At 38.9% G+C, this 14,018-nt stretch overlaps 3 protein-coding genes across 5 annotated transcripts; all 3 read left to right on the forward strand.

Annotated features, from left to right (window-relative positions):
- The first annotated feature begins 832 nt into the window (after nucleotides 1–832).
- On the forward strand, nucleotides 833–2,737 carry LOC121974781 (beta-carotene hydroxylase 2, chloroplastic-like). 2 transcript variants are annotated; one of them, XM_042526006.1, is made up of 5 exons: nucleotides 833–1,572; nucleotides 1,646–1,912; nucleotides 1,965–2,108; nucleotides 2,197–2,253; nucleotides 2,362–2,737. In XM_042526006.1, the coding sequence occupies exons 1-5, from the start codon at nucleotides 1,210–1,212 to the stop codon at nucleotides 2,434–2,436; spliced, it is 906 nt and encodes a 301-aa protein (XP_042381940.1). In that variant the 5' UTR covers nucleotides 833–1,209; the 3' UTR covers nucleotides 2,437–2,737. The 2 variants fall into 2 exon arrangements, with proteins under 2 accessions (XP_042381940.1, XP_042381942.1); XM_042526008.1 differs by having other exon boundaries at nucleotides 840–1,572; nucleotides 1,983–2,108.
- A 276-nt stretch (nucleotides 2,738–3,013) lies between these two features.
- LOC121974785 (heavy metal-associated isoprenylated plant protein 39-like) lies at nucleotides 3,014–3,726 on the forward strand. The gene is made up of 3 exons (XM_042526012.1): nucleotides 3,014–3,151; nucleotides 3,225–3,300; nucleotides 3,389–3,726. The coding sequence occupies exons 1-3, from the start codon at nucleotides 3,143–3,145 to the stop codon at nucleotides 3,724–3,726; spliced, it is 423 nt and encodes a 140-aa protein (XP_042381946.1). The 5' UTR covers nucleotides 3,014–3,142.
- Nucleotides 3,727–6,592: 2,866 nt separating this feature from the next.
- Nucleotides 6,593–14,018, forward strand: LOC121974782 (uncharacterized metal-dependent hydrolase YabD-like). 2 transcript variants are annotated; one of them, XM_042526009.1, is made up of 8 exons: nucleotides 6,593–6,828; nucleotides 6,899–6,972; nucleotides 7,050–7,131; nucleotides 8,454–8,504; nucleotides 8,618–8,718; nucleotides 10,270–10,423; nucleotides 10,522–10,707; nucleotides 13,736–14,018. In XM_042526009.1, the coding sequence occupies exons 1-8, from the start codon at nucleotides 6,706–6,708 to the stop codon at nucleotides 13,853–13,855; spliced, it is 891 nt and encodes a 296-aa protein (XP_042381943.1). In that variant the 5' UTR covers nucleotides 6,593–6,705; the 3' UTR covers nucleotides 13,856–14,018. The 2 variants fall into 2 exon arrangements, with proteins under 2 accessions (XP_042381943.1, XP_042381944.1); XM_042526010.1 differs by lacking the exon at nucleotides 13,736–14,018 and having other exon boundaries at nucleotides 10,270–10,419; nucleotides 10,522–10,688.

Consider the following 14,018-nt stretch of genomic DNA (forward strand, 5'->3'; position numbering starts at 1 on the left):
GTTTGATACAACCCAACAAAAAATGAGATCAGCGCAGTAACCAAGCATGACGCTCAGATCACTTAAGATAGTATTTACAGTACTAATTGTCATTTAAAAACTCCAAGCCAATAAGATTTGGAATAAATTAAATCTCTTCTATCAGCAAACTATTTATTAAGATCAGATTCATGCGTAACTTTACTGTACAAAGAACATTCATTATTTATCCTCTCTTCTTTCCTTTATTTCTCCACGGGAATTCTCGCGCCTGGTTGGGTCTTCCAGTAGTCTTTGGTCAAATTATCACAAACCTACCGCAGCCATGATTGACGTTGCATGAGTTGAAGACCAAGCTCCATGGGAATTTTCGTCGTATTAGCAACTGGAGCTAGAACGGCACGATCGAACAATTCACATGTCTTCTTACTTCAAATATTCCATCGTGGGGCCGTCGATCATTATCAGAAAGAGGAGACGAGAATTAATAGACAGTCGTCAACGTGTGGGATTCTCCAACCTGAAGAATCCACAAATCGCTCCGAAGATGATCGAATTAACGTACACGTGTTGCCAACCTCCACTTGTTTTCATCCTCTTGACCGAACCCAACGTGCCGGTAAGCGTCAGAAAGTGGAGGATTCAATTCTAAGTGGGATGGTGGATAGGTAATTGGTGCATTGAATCTGACTAACTTTATCTAAAAAAGTTTTGGAGTTTTTTTATCCTGGCCAATGGTACAATAATTAAATCCTCTAGGTTTAATCTAATCACAGACCCCAATAAATTTACAAAATCTGAAATCGAGTGCGACTTTGCCTTTTGATAAATAGGAAAAACCCAAATCAAAATCAGTGGGCTCATGGCCAATCCCTCATGAAATGAAATGTTGCTTAAATCGAATTGCGTCCGGAGCCAAACCAACATAGTGTCATCTTTCTCTTTAATCATGCCTTAATTTTACATGCATGCATTATCATGATATTGTATAATTCAAATTAAACTAACTTATATATAGATATATGCTTTACGTAAGTTTTATCAGCTTAACAGCAGCTGTGATATTCTGATGAATGTAAAGCATAGGTATCTCTGTATTTAAAAGTTAGGGTGGCAATTTGATCTCCAAGCCGTTGATGCATCTTCTCCTGGCTTCATTTCTCGCTTGACGACGACGGAACCGACCAAAATTTGAAAGAATCTGAGTGAGAGGCCCGACTGAGGGACAACATGGCGGCCACCACTACAATCCCCTGCCGCTTGCCTCCCGGAGCCGTCGGCTGCGGCTTCCTCCTCTTCCGGCCGCTCCCTGCTCGGGTTTCCTGCGGCAGAGCTTTCACGCTGCACCCGTGTCTGCGTCGGCGACACAGCTCGATCTGCTTTGCGCCCAAGGCGGTGGCTGATGATCAGGCCAACGATGGGGAAAGTGAGTCAAAAGAAACAGAGGAGCTGCGTATCTCGTCGTCGGCGGAGAGGAAGGCGCGGAAAGAGGCAGAGCGGCGGACGTACCTGATCGCGGCGGTGATGTCGAGTCTCGGCATCACTTCCATGGCGGTCGCGTCCGTCTACTACCGCTTCACCTGGCAAATGGAGGTCGACTATTGTGTCCCCAACTTGGATTCCATTTTTAATGAAATCTATCGATACCAACGGATTGATTTCGCAGGGAGGAGAGGTTCCGGCGACGGAGATGTTGGGGACGTTCGCTCTTTCCGTGGGCGCAGCGGTAGGAATGGAGTTGTGGGCGCGGTGGGCGCATCGGGCGCTGTGGCACGCCTCGCTGTGGCCCATGCACGAATCGCACCACCGCCCGCGCGACGGCCCCTTCGAGCTCAATGACGTCTTCGCCGTCATCAACGCCGTCCCCGCCATCTCCCTCATGGCCTACGGCTTACTCCACCGCGGCCTTTTCCCCGGCCTCTGCTTCGGCGCCGTAAGAAACTAAACCGACCGCCAAATTTACTAAATTAACCTCCCCCAATCAGAATCATCAATCCGTGCAGGGCCTGGGGTTCACGCTGTTCGGAATCGCCTACATGTTCGTCCACGACGGGCTGGTCCACCGCCGGTTTCCAGTGGGCCCAATCGCCAACGTGCCCTACTTCCGCCGCGTCGCCGCCGCCCACCAGGTACCTCGCCGGTACCATTCACTCCGTCGATCGCCATTAATTCGATATTGCAGCTTAATTTTAACATATTGCTCGGGGACTGTGACAGATCCACCACACGCACAAGTTTGGAGGGGTGCCCTACGGCCTGTTCCTGGGCCCGAAGGTGAGTGAGTCCACGTCCCCTGCATGCACCGCGAGAAAGAATTAAGATCGATGGAGGGCAATGCACTATTACTGCTCTTGGCACATCTCTAACCAGATCTAACTGCAGGAGCTGGAAGAGGTGGGTGGATTGGAGGAGCTGGAAGAGGTGATCAGCAGGAGGAATAAGCTCTCCGGCAGATAAAACTGAAGTTGTCTGTATTGGTCACTAATTGTCACTATTGCTGTGTTTCGCAGTGGTACAATTATGACATCCCCCATTGATCCTATCCCTACACCTTGTCATTGCTAGCATAAAGTTCCTCCTATATCTCTGTAGGTGGCTTATTACCATACACTATAACAACAGATGCTAAATTTGTCATAAAATTATGACTACAAAATGGCCGGAGGAAATTACTAAATTAGAAATCCTTTTATAGTTCATACTGTAGCAAATACACGTACGAAATTTTTAGTATGGCCTTTTGCCACGGATTGTCAAAGCGTTTTCATTATGTCCTTGTGGATTCCTAAGTACATATCGACTAGTCAAAGCCACTCAAAGGGGAAAAAAATCATTCTCATTGTCAAAATTAAACAACCTGCTCGTTTGAATCGCTTGATAGTGATAAAACTACATCGTGGAATACATATAATTCAACCCGAATATATCTAGAAGGCAAACAAAAGAAAGGAAAACGAGTTTGCCATCTCTTTTGTCACTCAGGTTTCTGTTTTTTTTCTTTCAATTGAATCAGTCAAAAAAATCTAACTACGGCCATCTCTCCTCATTGTCCTTTCAATTAAATTAACCCCTTCGATTCTACAGACACTTCATTTTCCATCCTCAGATCCCTCTGTCATTCTACTTGTCCTGCTGGCTCGATCTGTTGCTCCTGCAAGAGAAGATGAGCAAGGTGAGATATCGATCATTTTGTTTATCTTGATTTTCTCGCTGGTTCATCATATTTAATTAAGCTTTGTGTGCAGAAAATAGCGGTGAAACTGGATCTACACGACGACAAGGAAAAACAGAAGGTCTTGAAGGCCGTCTCTACTCTTCGTGGTACACATACAGCATCCTTGTTTTGCTCTAAGCTAATGATTCCTAATTCAGACGAGAACAATACAAATTAAAATCCATTATCTAACAGGGATCGATTCCGTTGGACTGGACATGAAAGAGCAAAAACTGACCGTAGTCGGATCGGTCGACCCTATCGACGTCGTGAAGAAGTTGAGAAGGTCATGGAAGGCCATCATAGTCTCCGTTGGGCCTGCAGAGGAGAAGAAGGCAGAGCCGAAGAAAGAGGAAGGGAAGAAGGAAGAGAAGAAGAAAGAGGAGCCCAAAAAGGAAGAGAAGAAACCCGATCCCCACGAGCAACTGTTAGCTGAGCTTGTCAACGCATATAGAGGCTATAATACTCATATGAACAACCATTACTATGTGCAGTGGGTCGAGGAGGATCCAAATGCTTGCACCATCCTCTGATCGATACGTTTATTATACAGGATATTGTAAGAACAAGAATAGAGAGAGTAAAAAATATATATGAAAGTAATAAAATATATTGTTCCTTGATACATGTTTAAAATATACTTGGTCAATTGATCAATTAATAAATAATAGAATTATTCTAAAAATAATTCTTAAACTTATTCTAATAATTATAACAGAATTATTAGAATAATCTAAATACTAATTTGATTTGATTTGATGATTTGATTCGATCCATTCTGGTACTTCTCTTTTATCTTCTGACAAATTTAATGGGAGATTTTTGATGTTGAATTTGCTTACTAACTTATTGAAACGTTCTCTGGATAATGACTTAACAAAGATATCAGCGATTTGATCTTCAGCAAAAATATAAGAGACGGATAACTGTTGAGTTGTTACATGTTCACGGACAAAATAAAAATCAATTTCCACATATTTTATACGAGCATGAAAGATTGGATTTGCTGTGAGATATGTTGCTCCAATATTGTCGTACCAAATTTTTGGTGCAATATTTGATGCAAGATGAAGTTCAGAGAGAAGTGATTGAAGCCAAATAATTTCTGACATTATATTTGCTATAGCTTTATATTCTGCCTCAGTGCTTGAACAAGATACTATAGGTTGCTTTTTCGAATTCCATGAGATAAGATTTCGTTCAAGAAATATTAAATATCCACTAGTAGAGCGTTTATCTTCAGGAGAACTTGTCCAATCTGTATCACTATATGCATGTAAAATCTCGAGACAATTGACGATATAAAAGAAGACCATGTAGAATAGTACCTATGAGATAGTGAACTAGTATTCTTTTTACATTATCCCAATTTTGTTCAGTTGGAGCATGCATGAATTGACAAGCACGATTTACCGCAAAAGTAATATCAGAGCGTGTGATAGTGACATATTGTAAGACTCCAACAATACTTCGATAAATTTACGGATCAGACAGAGCAGGAGAGGATGAAGTTGAAGAGTTGTTTATAGCAATTGGTGTAGAGACCAGTCGTGCTTCATCCATTTTGACTCTTTGAATAAGTTTAGTAATATATTTGCTCTGAGAGGGAAGATAGTCATCCTCATATGGAATAAACTCAATACCAAGAAAAAAATGAGCAATACCAAAATCTTGAGTAGGAAATTCTTGATTGAGAAGATTTAATAAAGTTGTGATACCCTTGTGATCATCGGTTATCAGAATGTCATCAACATAAATAAGAAAAAAATATCATGGATCCATCATTATATTTGTGAAATAGAGACGAGTTAGTCTTTGATCCAGAAAATCCTTGAGCTTGTAACAAATTAGATAGTCGATGAAACCATGCACGAGGAGTTTGTCGAAGACCATATAAGGATTTCTTAAGTTAGCAAACATGAGATGGAAATTGTGGATGAATGAACCCAAGTGATTGCTCCATAAATATAATTTTCTCAAGATGACCATGGAAAAATGCATTTGAAATATCTAATTATCGTACAGGGCAATTAGTACTAACAGCTATTAATAATAATAGTCTGACAAATGTAATTTTGATGAATGGGCTAAAAGTGTCATTAAAGTTAATACCTGGTTGTTGACTAAATCCTTTAGCTACAAGTCAAGCTTTGTATCATTCAAGAGAACCATCAGCTCGATGCTTAAGACGGAATACCCATTTAGAGTACACAACATTCATTGAGGGAGTGCGCGGAACTAGGCTCCATGTTCCATTTCGAAGAAGTGCATCAAATTCAGTAGCCATTGCACTCCGTCAGTTTAGATCCTTGTTTGTTTGTGTAAAACAAGTTGGTTCAATAGATTTTGAAGAGACCGAGCTCGTGAAAGGGGATATCGAGTTGCATTTGGTAGGCAACGTTCATAAATGTTACTAACAGGAAGCATGATACGAGGAGTATTATCATTTGAATCACTTGTTGATGGCGACAAGGAAGTAGGCTGACATGGTGATGTAGATGACATACTTGCATTATCCGAGGATCCAGAACTAGAGAGCATATTATCTTCGACCGACGAGGCATCCAAGATTGGAGCAGCAACCATTTGAATCGCTTGTTGATGGCGACAAGGAAGTAGGCTGACATGGTGATGTAGATGACATACTTGCATTATCCGAGGATCCAGAACTAGAGAGCATATTATCTTCGACCGACGAGACATCCAAGATTGGAGCAGCAACCTGAGGTGATTCTGATGGTATAGGGGAGTTATTAGAGAATTCTGGAGCAGGACCTAGGATGCCATCACTTCTGATAATATTAGGTGGCATTAAGAAGGTGCCACTTATATCTGGAGGAGAGATAGAAGAATCTACCGAAAAAGGGAATAGAGACTCATCAAAAGTAACATGTCGTAAAATATAAATTCGTCCTGTTGGTATATGCAAGCAACGATAACCATGGTGCAAATTGCTATAACCAAGAAAAACATATTGTAGTCAATAAGAGTCAAGTTTGTGTTTAGAATAGGGGCGTAACCATGGATAATATATGCAACCAAAAATTCGAAGGAAAGTATAATCAGGGGTTTGATTATAAAGTTTTTCAAAAGGACATTTATGATCGAGTAATGGAGTAGGAAGTCGATTTATGAGATATACTACAGTACTAACCGTTTCATCCTAAAATTTACGTGGAACCGATGCATGATGAAGAAGAGCTAAGACAGTTTCAACTATATGTCTATGTTTTCTTTCAACAGAGTTATTTTATTCTAGAGTGTGAGGATAAGAAATACGATGAACAATTTCATAAGAAATAAGATGATGATGAAAAATTTGATATTCATCTTCTCAATCAGAATAAAAAGAGAGTATTTTACCATCACCCTTTAATTTTAGATCAGTGTGTAAAATTCTGGGAGGCTAATTAAAAGAATTGGCTGAGTAAAATTCCCGATGCGAATTCCGCAGGCCGCGCGAGTGGAGTCAACGTGGGGGTGTCGTCAGTGTGGAAGGCTAGACTCGGGCGATGAGGCTTTTCGACGCTCACTGCCACCTCCAAGACCGGAGGATCGCCGCTGTCGCACCGCAGCTGATCCGCGTAGCCCTCGACTCCGGCGTCCAACGCTTTGTCGTCAATGGAGTCTCGGAGGTTGGTAAACGAGCGTCGATCATATTGATATGAGCCCGATCCGTACTTATCCTTTCCCCCTCCCTTTTAGGAGGACTGGCATATTGTCAAGCAGATGGGGGACGACTACCCTAGCATAGTTCCATGCTTTGGTCTTCATCCTTGGTGCGAAACTATTGTTTACTTCTTTCTGTTCTTCTTAAACGACTTGTTAACGGATGGTTTCCTCTACTGTCAATCAGGTTCATTGTGGAGAGATCTCCAAATTGGTTTAATTCGCTGAAGGAATTCCTGGTTGATACACCGGCTGCTGCCGTCGGAGAGGTTAGAAGAAAACTTTCTCTTATTGGTCGCTCAAAAACAAAACTACTTCATTCTTCTAAATTGTTCTTTTGGTTTTTGATAAGTACATCTTTCTGGACGAATTGTATTGATCTTCGAAGTGAATTTTATAATTTATGCAATCATACTAGAGATCTATTCTTGCTTTAGGCTATGTTTATCCTCGTAGGAGGGAGAGGATAGGAGGGAGAGGAAAGTAGAGTATTGGAGTGCGCACAGTAAAGTTCTGGGATTCTGTAGAGCATTTTTGAGGTTTTCGCATTGGCCAAAAATTAGGTGTGTAAATGTGCTCCCTCAGGCAGAATTGATGTGAAATCATTTTTTCCCTCCATGGTCATGGTGTGAAGGTGCAATGGTGCTTAAAGGTAACTAAGAAGGGTGGTTGTGGTCCATGAGGGGCGACAGTCAGGCTTGGGGCTCAAACAAGGTCAACCAGGGGTGATAGGCATGGGTGGTGGGATCAGACGAGGTCAACAAGTGTGAGGTTGTCACTTCAGGCGAAAGATACAATGGTGCTGATGGGGTAGCTCAAACGAGGGTGGTTGAGTTCAACAAAGGGCTGTGGGCCTGGATGAAGGACATAGACGAGGGAAGGCGGTGCAGGAGGAGGATGAGGACAGTCTCATCATATACCCTCTTTTCCTTTTCTGTTTTTTTCCCTCTTTATCCAGGTAAACAAAGAGGAGGATTAGATTTCCCTTTCCTCTCCTCTCCCTTCCATGAGGGTAAGCATAGCCTTAAAAATGAGAATAATCTATTATATTACATTACAAGCAATGTGGCTATGTTGCATACAACTTAAAATATGACATTAATTTGTTACACATTAATTTACTGCATTTACTTAATATTTTCAATTGACTTAAGCATTTTATTAAGACAATGTGTATGCTATGTTAATAATTAGTGCATAGTTTTGCACAATAATTCAATGGATAATAAAAATGTAAGCCAGCCTCAAATAATAGGTAGAAATATTGCTTGATGATGATCACAATGATTGATAACGATTATGATGAATAATATGATTAAATGGCCTTTAATAAAGCATGTAACATAAGCCCAAAATCCATATTAATCATTTAAGATATAAAAGTTAAACCTTATATATGATTCTTAACCACTAGATTTCACTGGGTTCTAGGGAATCTAATAATCTTGATCAACAAGAGCCTGACTAAAAACTTGACTGTGGGCCCAAGATTATATGGACCTCAGTCTCACGTTTGTATACTGCAGCCAGTCATTGTAAGAGTGGCTTCAGTTCCTGAAAAACATGACTGTTTCTAACTTATGTTGTGCAGATTGGGCTTCATAAAGGTGCACATGGTAAACTGACTGATTTCTCAGATCAGGTATTGCCCACTTTATAAACTATTCAATCAATTAACCTGTATTGTATACTGACATTTGGTTCTCATTCTTCATTTACTTATCCTGTTTCTATTGATCGTTGTCTTTCTTTTAGGTTGATGTGTTCAAGCAACAACTTGAACTTGCAAAAGTGTTAGAGAAACCTGTTTCTGTCCATTGTGTTGGTGCCTTTGCAGAACTTCTAGATATCATGTCGTAAGGCTTAATTAAAAGTTTCTAAATAATATTTGTTTACGAGAAGTTCCTTTCCAAGAAAATAAACTCAATAAGTTGGTTGATTGGAACAATAATGTATGCATAAGCTCACTGAAAGTTAAGGTTTGAAATCTCATTTTAAATTAGGGTTTTGGCTCTCTGGTCAAATGAGAAGAATCAAGCATGTCAGGTGTTAGTGCTAGTAGTGTGTCAAACTGTAGAATATAAGCGGAACAAGAGAAGAAGGGGGGAAGAGGTTGGACATGTGTTGTGCCAAGGGGGCGCAGGGGACGATGTACATCAACGCGTGGAAGAGAATAAGGAGGAAGACCATAATTGATGATGGAAGATGAACATATAGATAGATGAAATCACATTCAAAGACGACATAGAGTCAAGTGTAGTGCCAACATTGTAAAACGATGTAGAGGAAGGCTAGAATGGATGCTGGAAGATGATATGGAGACGAACAATAGTTCGCCTTTTGTTTAATTTGATGTTGGAAGGTTGCCTCACCTTCACCAAATTTCACCTCGTGTTTGATTCAATGTTGGAAGCCCTCTTCGTATTCAATTTAACTTCGGAAGCTTACCTCATGTTTGATTTGACGTCCAAGAAGGAAAACACATACGATTTCTTAGAGGAAATCGATTCGACGCTGAAGAAAGCTTCGTTGTATTCGGGTGTTTCATGTGTTGGTTAGAAGGTGGAATTAGAAGTTTTGCTTATGTCAATCGACAACGAACAAGATTTAAATACATGTCACAAAGGGAAAAAAAAAAAGTAATTGTAAGGTTCTTTGCTTCTTTTAGATTATTTTAAGGAAAATGAGATTAAAATACCGTGTCGACCCGTTGAAACGAGCAAAACATTTCGTTATGCCGGCCGACCGACATCGGCATGACCCGGCACTAGGCCCAGCGGCAGCCGTGGAGGACATGACAGATTAAGTCTAGGGTTTAGATGACATAATCCTCTTTTTATGAAATTTAATAAATAAAAAGTAGAAAAGGTAAATATATAATTAATATAAGAAAATAGAAAAGATTAATATATGCTACTTTCTAATATTGTAAGATTTAGCTTTAATAGCGTTCTGTCCTGTTAAGAACAAGGTGAGCTAGCATATCAAGCTTGTAATAGACTTTGAGGGACTACTGGATATCCATACTGTTTACTTTGTCCAGTCTATGTGCCATGATGGCATAATTGACTGTAAACTATCGGTTTAAGATGGACTTGGAACTACAGGCAGAATTTCCACCAAAGCTGGATATCTTTGAAAGTTGATCTGCATACTGGGTGGAAACTAGCCTTCAAATTCAGTAATCTAAGATTTTCTTTGCATTCTTTGTGATAGTCCTCTATAATTAGTATTTGTTAATGTACTGAAAATGAAATGTACATCATCATTGCTTTTAAATTGTTTAAGAACTTGTTTTTCTGATAATGGCAACAGCGAACCTGAGGTACATTCTTAGTGCATTTATATCTTTCGATATCTTTACCTATGCTGTAACATCTCAACATTGATTTTATATGAATGACCAGCTGTACTGGGCCTTTCAAAGCAGGCGTTATTCTGCATTCCTATATAGGGTCGGCTGAGTTGGTCCCTCGTTTAGCAAAGTTGGGCTCATATTTTTCATTTTCTGGGCACCTCACATCCATGAAGCCAGAGAAAGCCAAGAAAGTTGTCCAGTCAGTTAGTATTGCATTTTGATGTTTAATGCTAGTACTAGGCAACTCCTTCAGAAGCAGTTTCTGTGATCACTGATTTTAAACCAATTACTTGTTATGTAGGTACCTAAAGACAGAATTTTGATTGAGACAGATGCGCCTGATGGATTGCTAAGATTGAAAACAGATCATTTATTTTCAATCCCTGATGTTCCCATAACAGAGTTGGAAGAACAATCTGGAGGTTCTGTTCCACAGCCAGCAAGTCTGTCAAGGGAAGGACTAAACCATCCTGCTAACATTCATAGTGTAAGTTTATTCTTTAGCTCTTGTTAGTGAACCAAATGCAGTTTGTTCTAGCAAATGACCCAACAGTTTGGCGTGACTGTGCCACTGTAAAGAATATATAGATTGACAATATTACAATTTAATCTTGGAGTTGCGATAAGGGGAAATAAAAAAAAATTCAAAAGAATGAATATTGTGGTATTTGGTAACTAACTATACTAATTCATCCTTCATCGTCATTTATGTATAAAATATTTTATCTATTCATCATTTCGTTTTGCACATTCAAATATCAGTGTCCGTCATGCTCCTATGACTTCCTAGGCTCATAGGAACATGATTTTACCCTAGCAATATATCTTGGTTCCGTTACTTCTTGTTTAATAGTTTAATGTTCAGTAAAGTTGCATTGGATAATACTGAGTTTAAATATCATAAAAATTGCCTTGACAATTTACTAAGCATTTGATATTCCTAACATATGGCCATTTGAATTATCTTAGTAAACGTTATCAATGAAGCATAAGGTAGCATATCAATTCCTAACATTAACCAATGAAGCATAATTCTCTTAGCAGATAATACTGGGTTTAATAGTTCAATGAAGCATAAATTCTCTTAGTCATTTCAATTCCTAACATTGAAGAGTTCCTTGCACGATCATAAATTAACATAGGATATTGATGGGGTGCAAGCTGCTAGTTCTGTGATGTAAAAGTAGAAAAAACAAATAATTTTGTTCTAAGTTCAATAAATAAATATCATACAAAAATTACACAAAAATATAAAGGAAAAAAAGAAGAATTAAAATTGACCCAAGAGGAGTCTGTTTTAAGGCAAGATGTTGGCATTTCACATAGGGTTACCTAGATCCATGTCCTACAAGTGGAATAACGCCTATGCCAACTACAAATGGTTATCTAGTCATAGATTCTAGAAACCTAAGTGGCATATTGTTTTCGAGAGAGTGAACTGTGAAAGATATTTTACACATATCCAATAGGTGGTTGACTTGAATCTATCCAAACCTAGTCAAATTCAAATATGATAAGGTTCAAGTTGGTTTAGTAGGTAACAATGAATCATGAGAACTAGGCTTACATAATAGAAGAAGTATGCCTGGTTTATTTTGAGAGTAAATCTCGACCAGAGATCATATTATTTGGATAAATATAAATAAGCTGTGAACTTAGACTAAATTTATTTGTTAATATAAAGGATAACAGAAATAAACATATTGAAATTAAAAATAATAATTAATTTGAAATTAAGCTCAAGATACCAAACTGCCTACATGTTCTCATGCCCCCTTCTCCAGAAAATTAAATAAAATTATAATTCTATAAGCCCATTAATGGGCCCATCTTACAAAATAATTATCATTCTATAAGCCCATTAATGAGCCCATCTTACAAAAGTCCACATGACTGGTAGGAAGCTTTTCAAAAAAGTAAAGAAACAAAAAAAAAATGTGGAACTGCCACATTAGTGGGCCTCCTAGAGCCGGTCCCACAGATATGGAGGGAGGTAAATGCAGGTACACAGCTGAAAACGTAATGACACCTCGAGGATCGAACCCCCTAGACCTCTCGGCCACGAAACCATGTGCCCCCATTTGTGTTAAAAAGAGTAAAGAAACAAGGGATAATGTATGAGAGAGTTTGAAATACAAATTCATGATGTGGGATAAAAAAGATTAAGGTTAGGGCTGTAAACGAGCCGAGCTTAGCTGAATAGTAAGAGGCTTGAGCTCGGGCTCGGTTCATTATCCCTAAGCTCGAGCTCGGCTCAAGTTCGATTCGAGCTTTAGTTCTTAAGCTTGAGTTCGGCTCGCAATAAAATCAAATAGCTCGAGTTCGGCTCGAAAAAAGCTCGTTTAAAAATTAAACAAGCTTAGATCGAGCTCGTTTAAGATAATTAGCTATAATAATTAATAATATATTATTATATTTATTATTTGTGATATATACGAGCCTCTTAACGAACATGTTCGTGAGCCTCTTAATGAACACATTCGCGAGTCTCTAAACAAATATGTTCGCGAGCTCACGAGCCAAATACTGTTAAGCTTGAGCTCGGGTCGATAATGTTTTCGAGCTCGAAATCAGGCTCGAGCTCGACTTGTTAACTTAATCAAACGAATTTTTTTTCGAGCCGAGACCCAAATAGTTTCCGAGCGGCTTGGCTCGTTTACACTCCTAGGGAGCTGCTTTTGGATGTTTCTCTTTTATAATAATCCACACAAAATACCATAGTTTCTTAAATGAAAAGAAAGACGTAAAATTAGATTTGTTATTTAGATGTAATATAGTGGGCAATTAATGACGTGCGCGTTAAAGCTTGATACTCCATTTAGTACAATAGTTTATATTGGAAAGTGCAAAATGAATTGAGTCTTAGAGTACACCTCCTTAAAATTCAACATCTAAAACATACACAATATTAGGAAATGCAACATCATTGTGCCCATCGATGGTGGTGTGTTGGTACTTCAATTCTGTATAAGGATTTTCTATAAGGGTATAGCTTCTAGCTGCAACTTTATATAAATATCCTCCTATAAGAGATTTGAGCTTTTGATAAAGATGTATATAGAGTCCCATCTCATGCTAACAATCACTTTAGGTCTCATTTAGAGTTTTAGAAAACTCTTCATATATTCTACACAAGAGTACAGAACATCATCGTAGGAATGAGGAAGGCATAGATGGAGCATTGTTTTTTCATTTCTCAGGCATTTCTAAGAAACGCTTGAAGTGTTAGACTGCAGAAGCTCATTTTTCTTTTAGCTGGGGGTTTCTGGTTTATGTTCAGATTAAACTTTTGTCTAGGAATATGGTCAATTTGGATTGTTTAATTTGTGCTTTTCAATAAAATTATAGAAAAAAAGAGTAAATATTAATAAAAACCAAAACTTTCTTTTATTCATATCGACTCAATTTTTCACTTTTTCATCTTTCGCCTTTTTATACTTAGGAGGAGCAGACACTAAGTTCCCACCCTACTCTCCAATTATGTGATATTAATAAATGACAACCGTACCTTTCAGGTTTTGAATTATGTTGCGACGTTGCTGGAAATGCCTGAGGAACTACTAGCTGAGCTAAGTTTCCAAAATGCCTCTCGCTTATTCTCCTATCCCGGTTCAAAGGTTGGTTGTGATGGATGAAGCTTTGTTCAACTTCTAGTGGGTAGCTGCTAAGCCAGTACTGGAACCATCCGCTTCTACTCATGGTTATTTGCAAGGTCTTAATATTAACTACTCCCTCTTGCAAAAATATTTTGCAAAACTGACTGCAGTTCTTTTTAAATAAAATCTATTTACTTGTCCA

Source organism: Zingiber officinale, chromosome 4B (genome assembly GCF_018446385.1).
Source record: "Zingiber officinale cultivar Zhangliang chromosome 4B, Zo_v1.1, whole genome shotgun sequence".
Classification (NCBI taxonomy): Eukaryota; Viridiplantae; Streptophyta; class Magnoliopsida; order Zingiberales; family Zingiberaceae; genus Zingiber; species Zingiber officinale.

Coding starts and splice junctions, on each gene's coding strand:
- LOC121974781 (XM_042526006.1), top strand. CDS start 1,210: ATGGCGGCCACCACTACAATCCCCTGCCGCTTGCCTCCCGGAGCCGTC. Junction 1,913..1,964: donor CCGGCCTCTGCTTCGGCGCC/GTAAGAAACTAA, acceptor TCCCCCAATCAG/AATCATCAATCCGTGCAGGG. Junction 2,109..2,196: donor GCGTCGCCGCCGCCCACCAG/GTACCTCGCCGG, acceptor GGACTGTGACAG/ATCCACCACACGCACAAGTT.
- LOC121974785 (XM_042526012.1), top strand. Junction 3,301..3,388: donor GGCCGTCTCTACTCTTCGTG/GTACACATACAG, acceptor ATTATCTAACAG/GGATCGATTCCGTTGGACTG.
- LOC121974782 (XM_042526009.1), top strand. CDS start 6,706: ATGAGGCTTTTCGACGCTCACTGCCACCTCCAAGACCGGAGGATCGCC. Junction 8,719..10,269: donor GAACTTCTAGATATCATGTC/GTAAGGCTTAAT, acceptor ATGAATGACCAG/CTGTACTGGGCCTTTCAAAG. Junction 10,708..13,735: donor ATCCTGCTAACATTCATAGT/GTAAGTTTATTC, acceptor CGTACCTTTCAG/GTTTTGAATTATGTTGCGAC.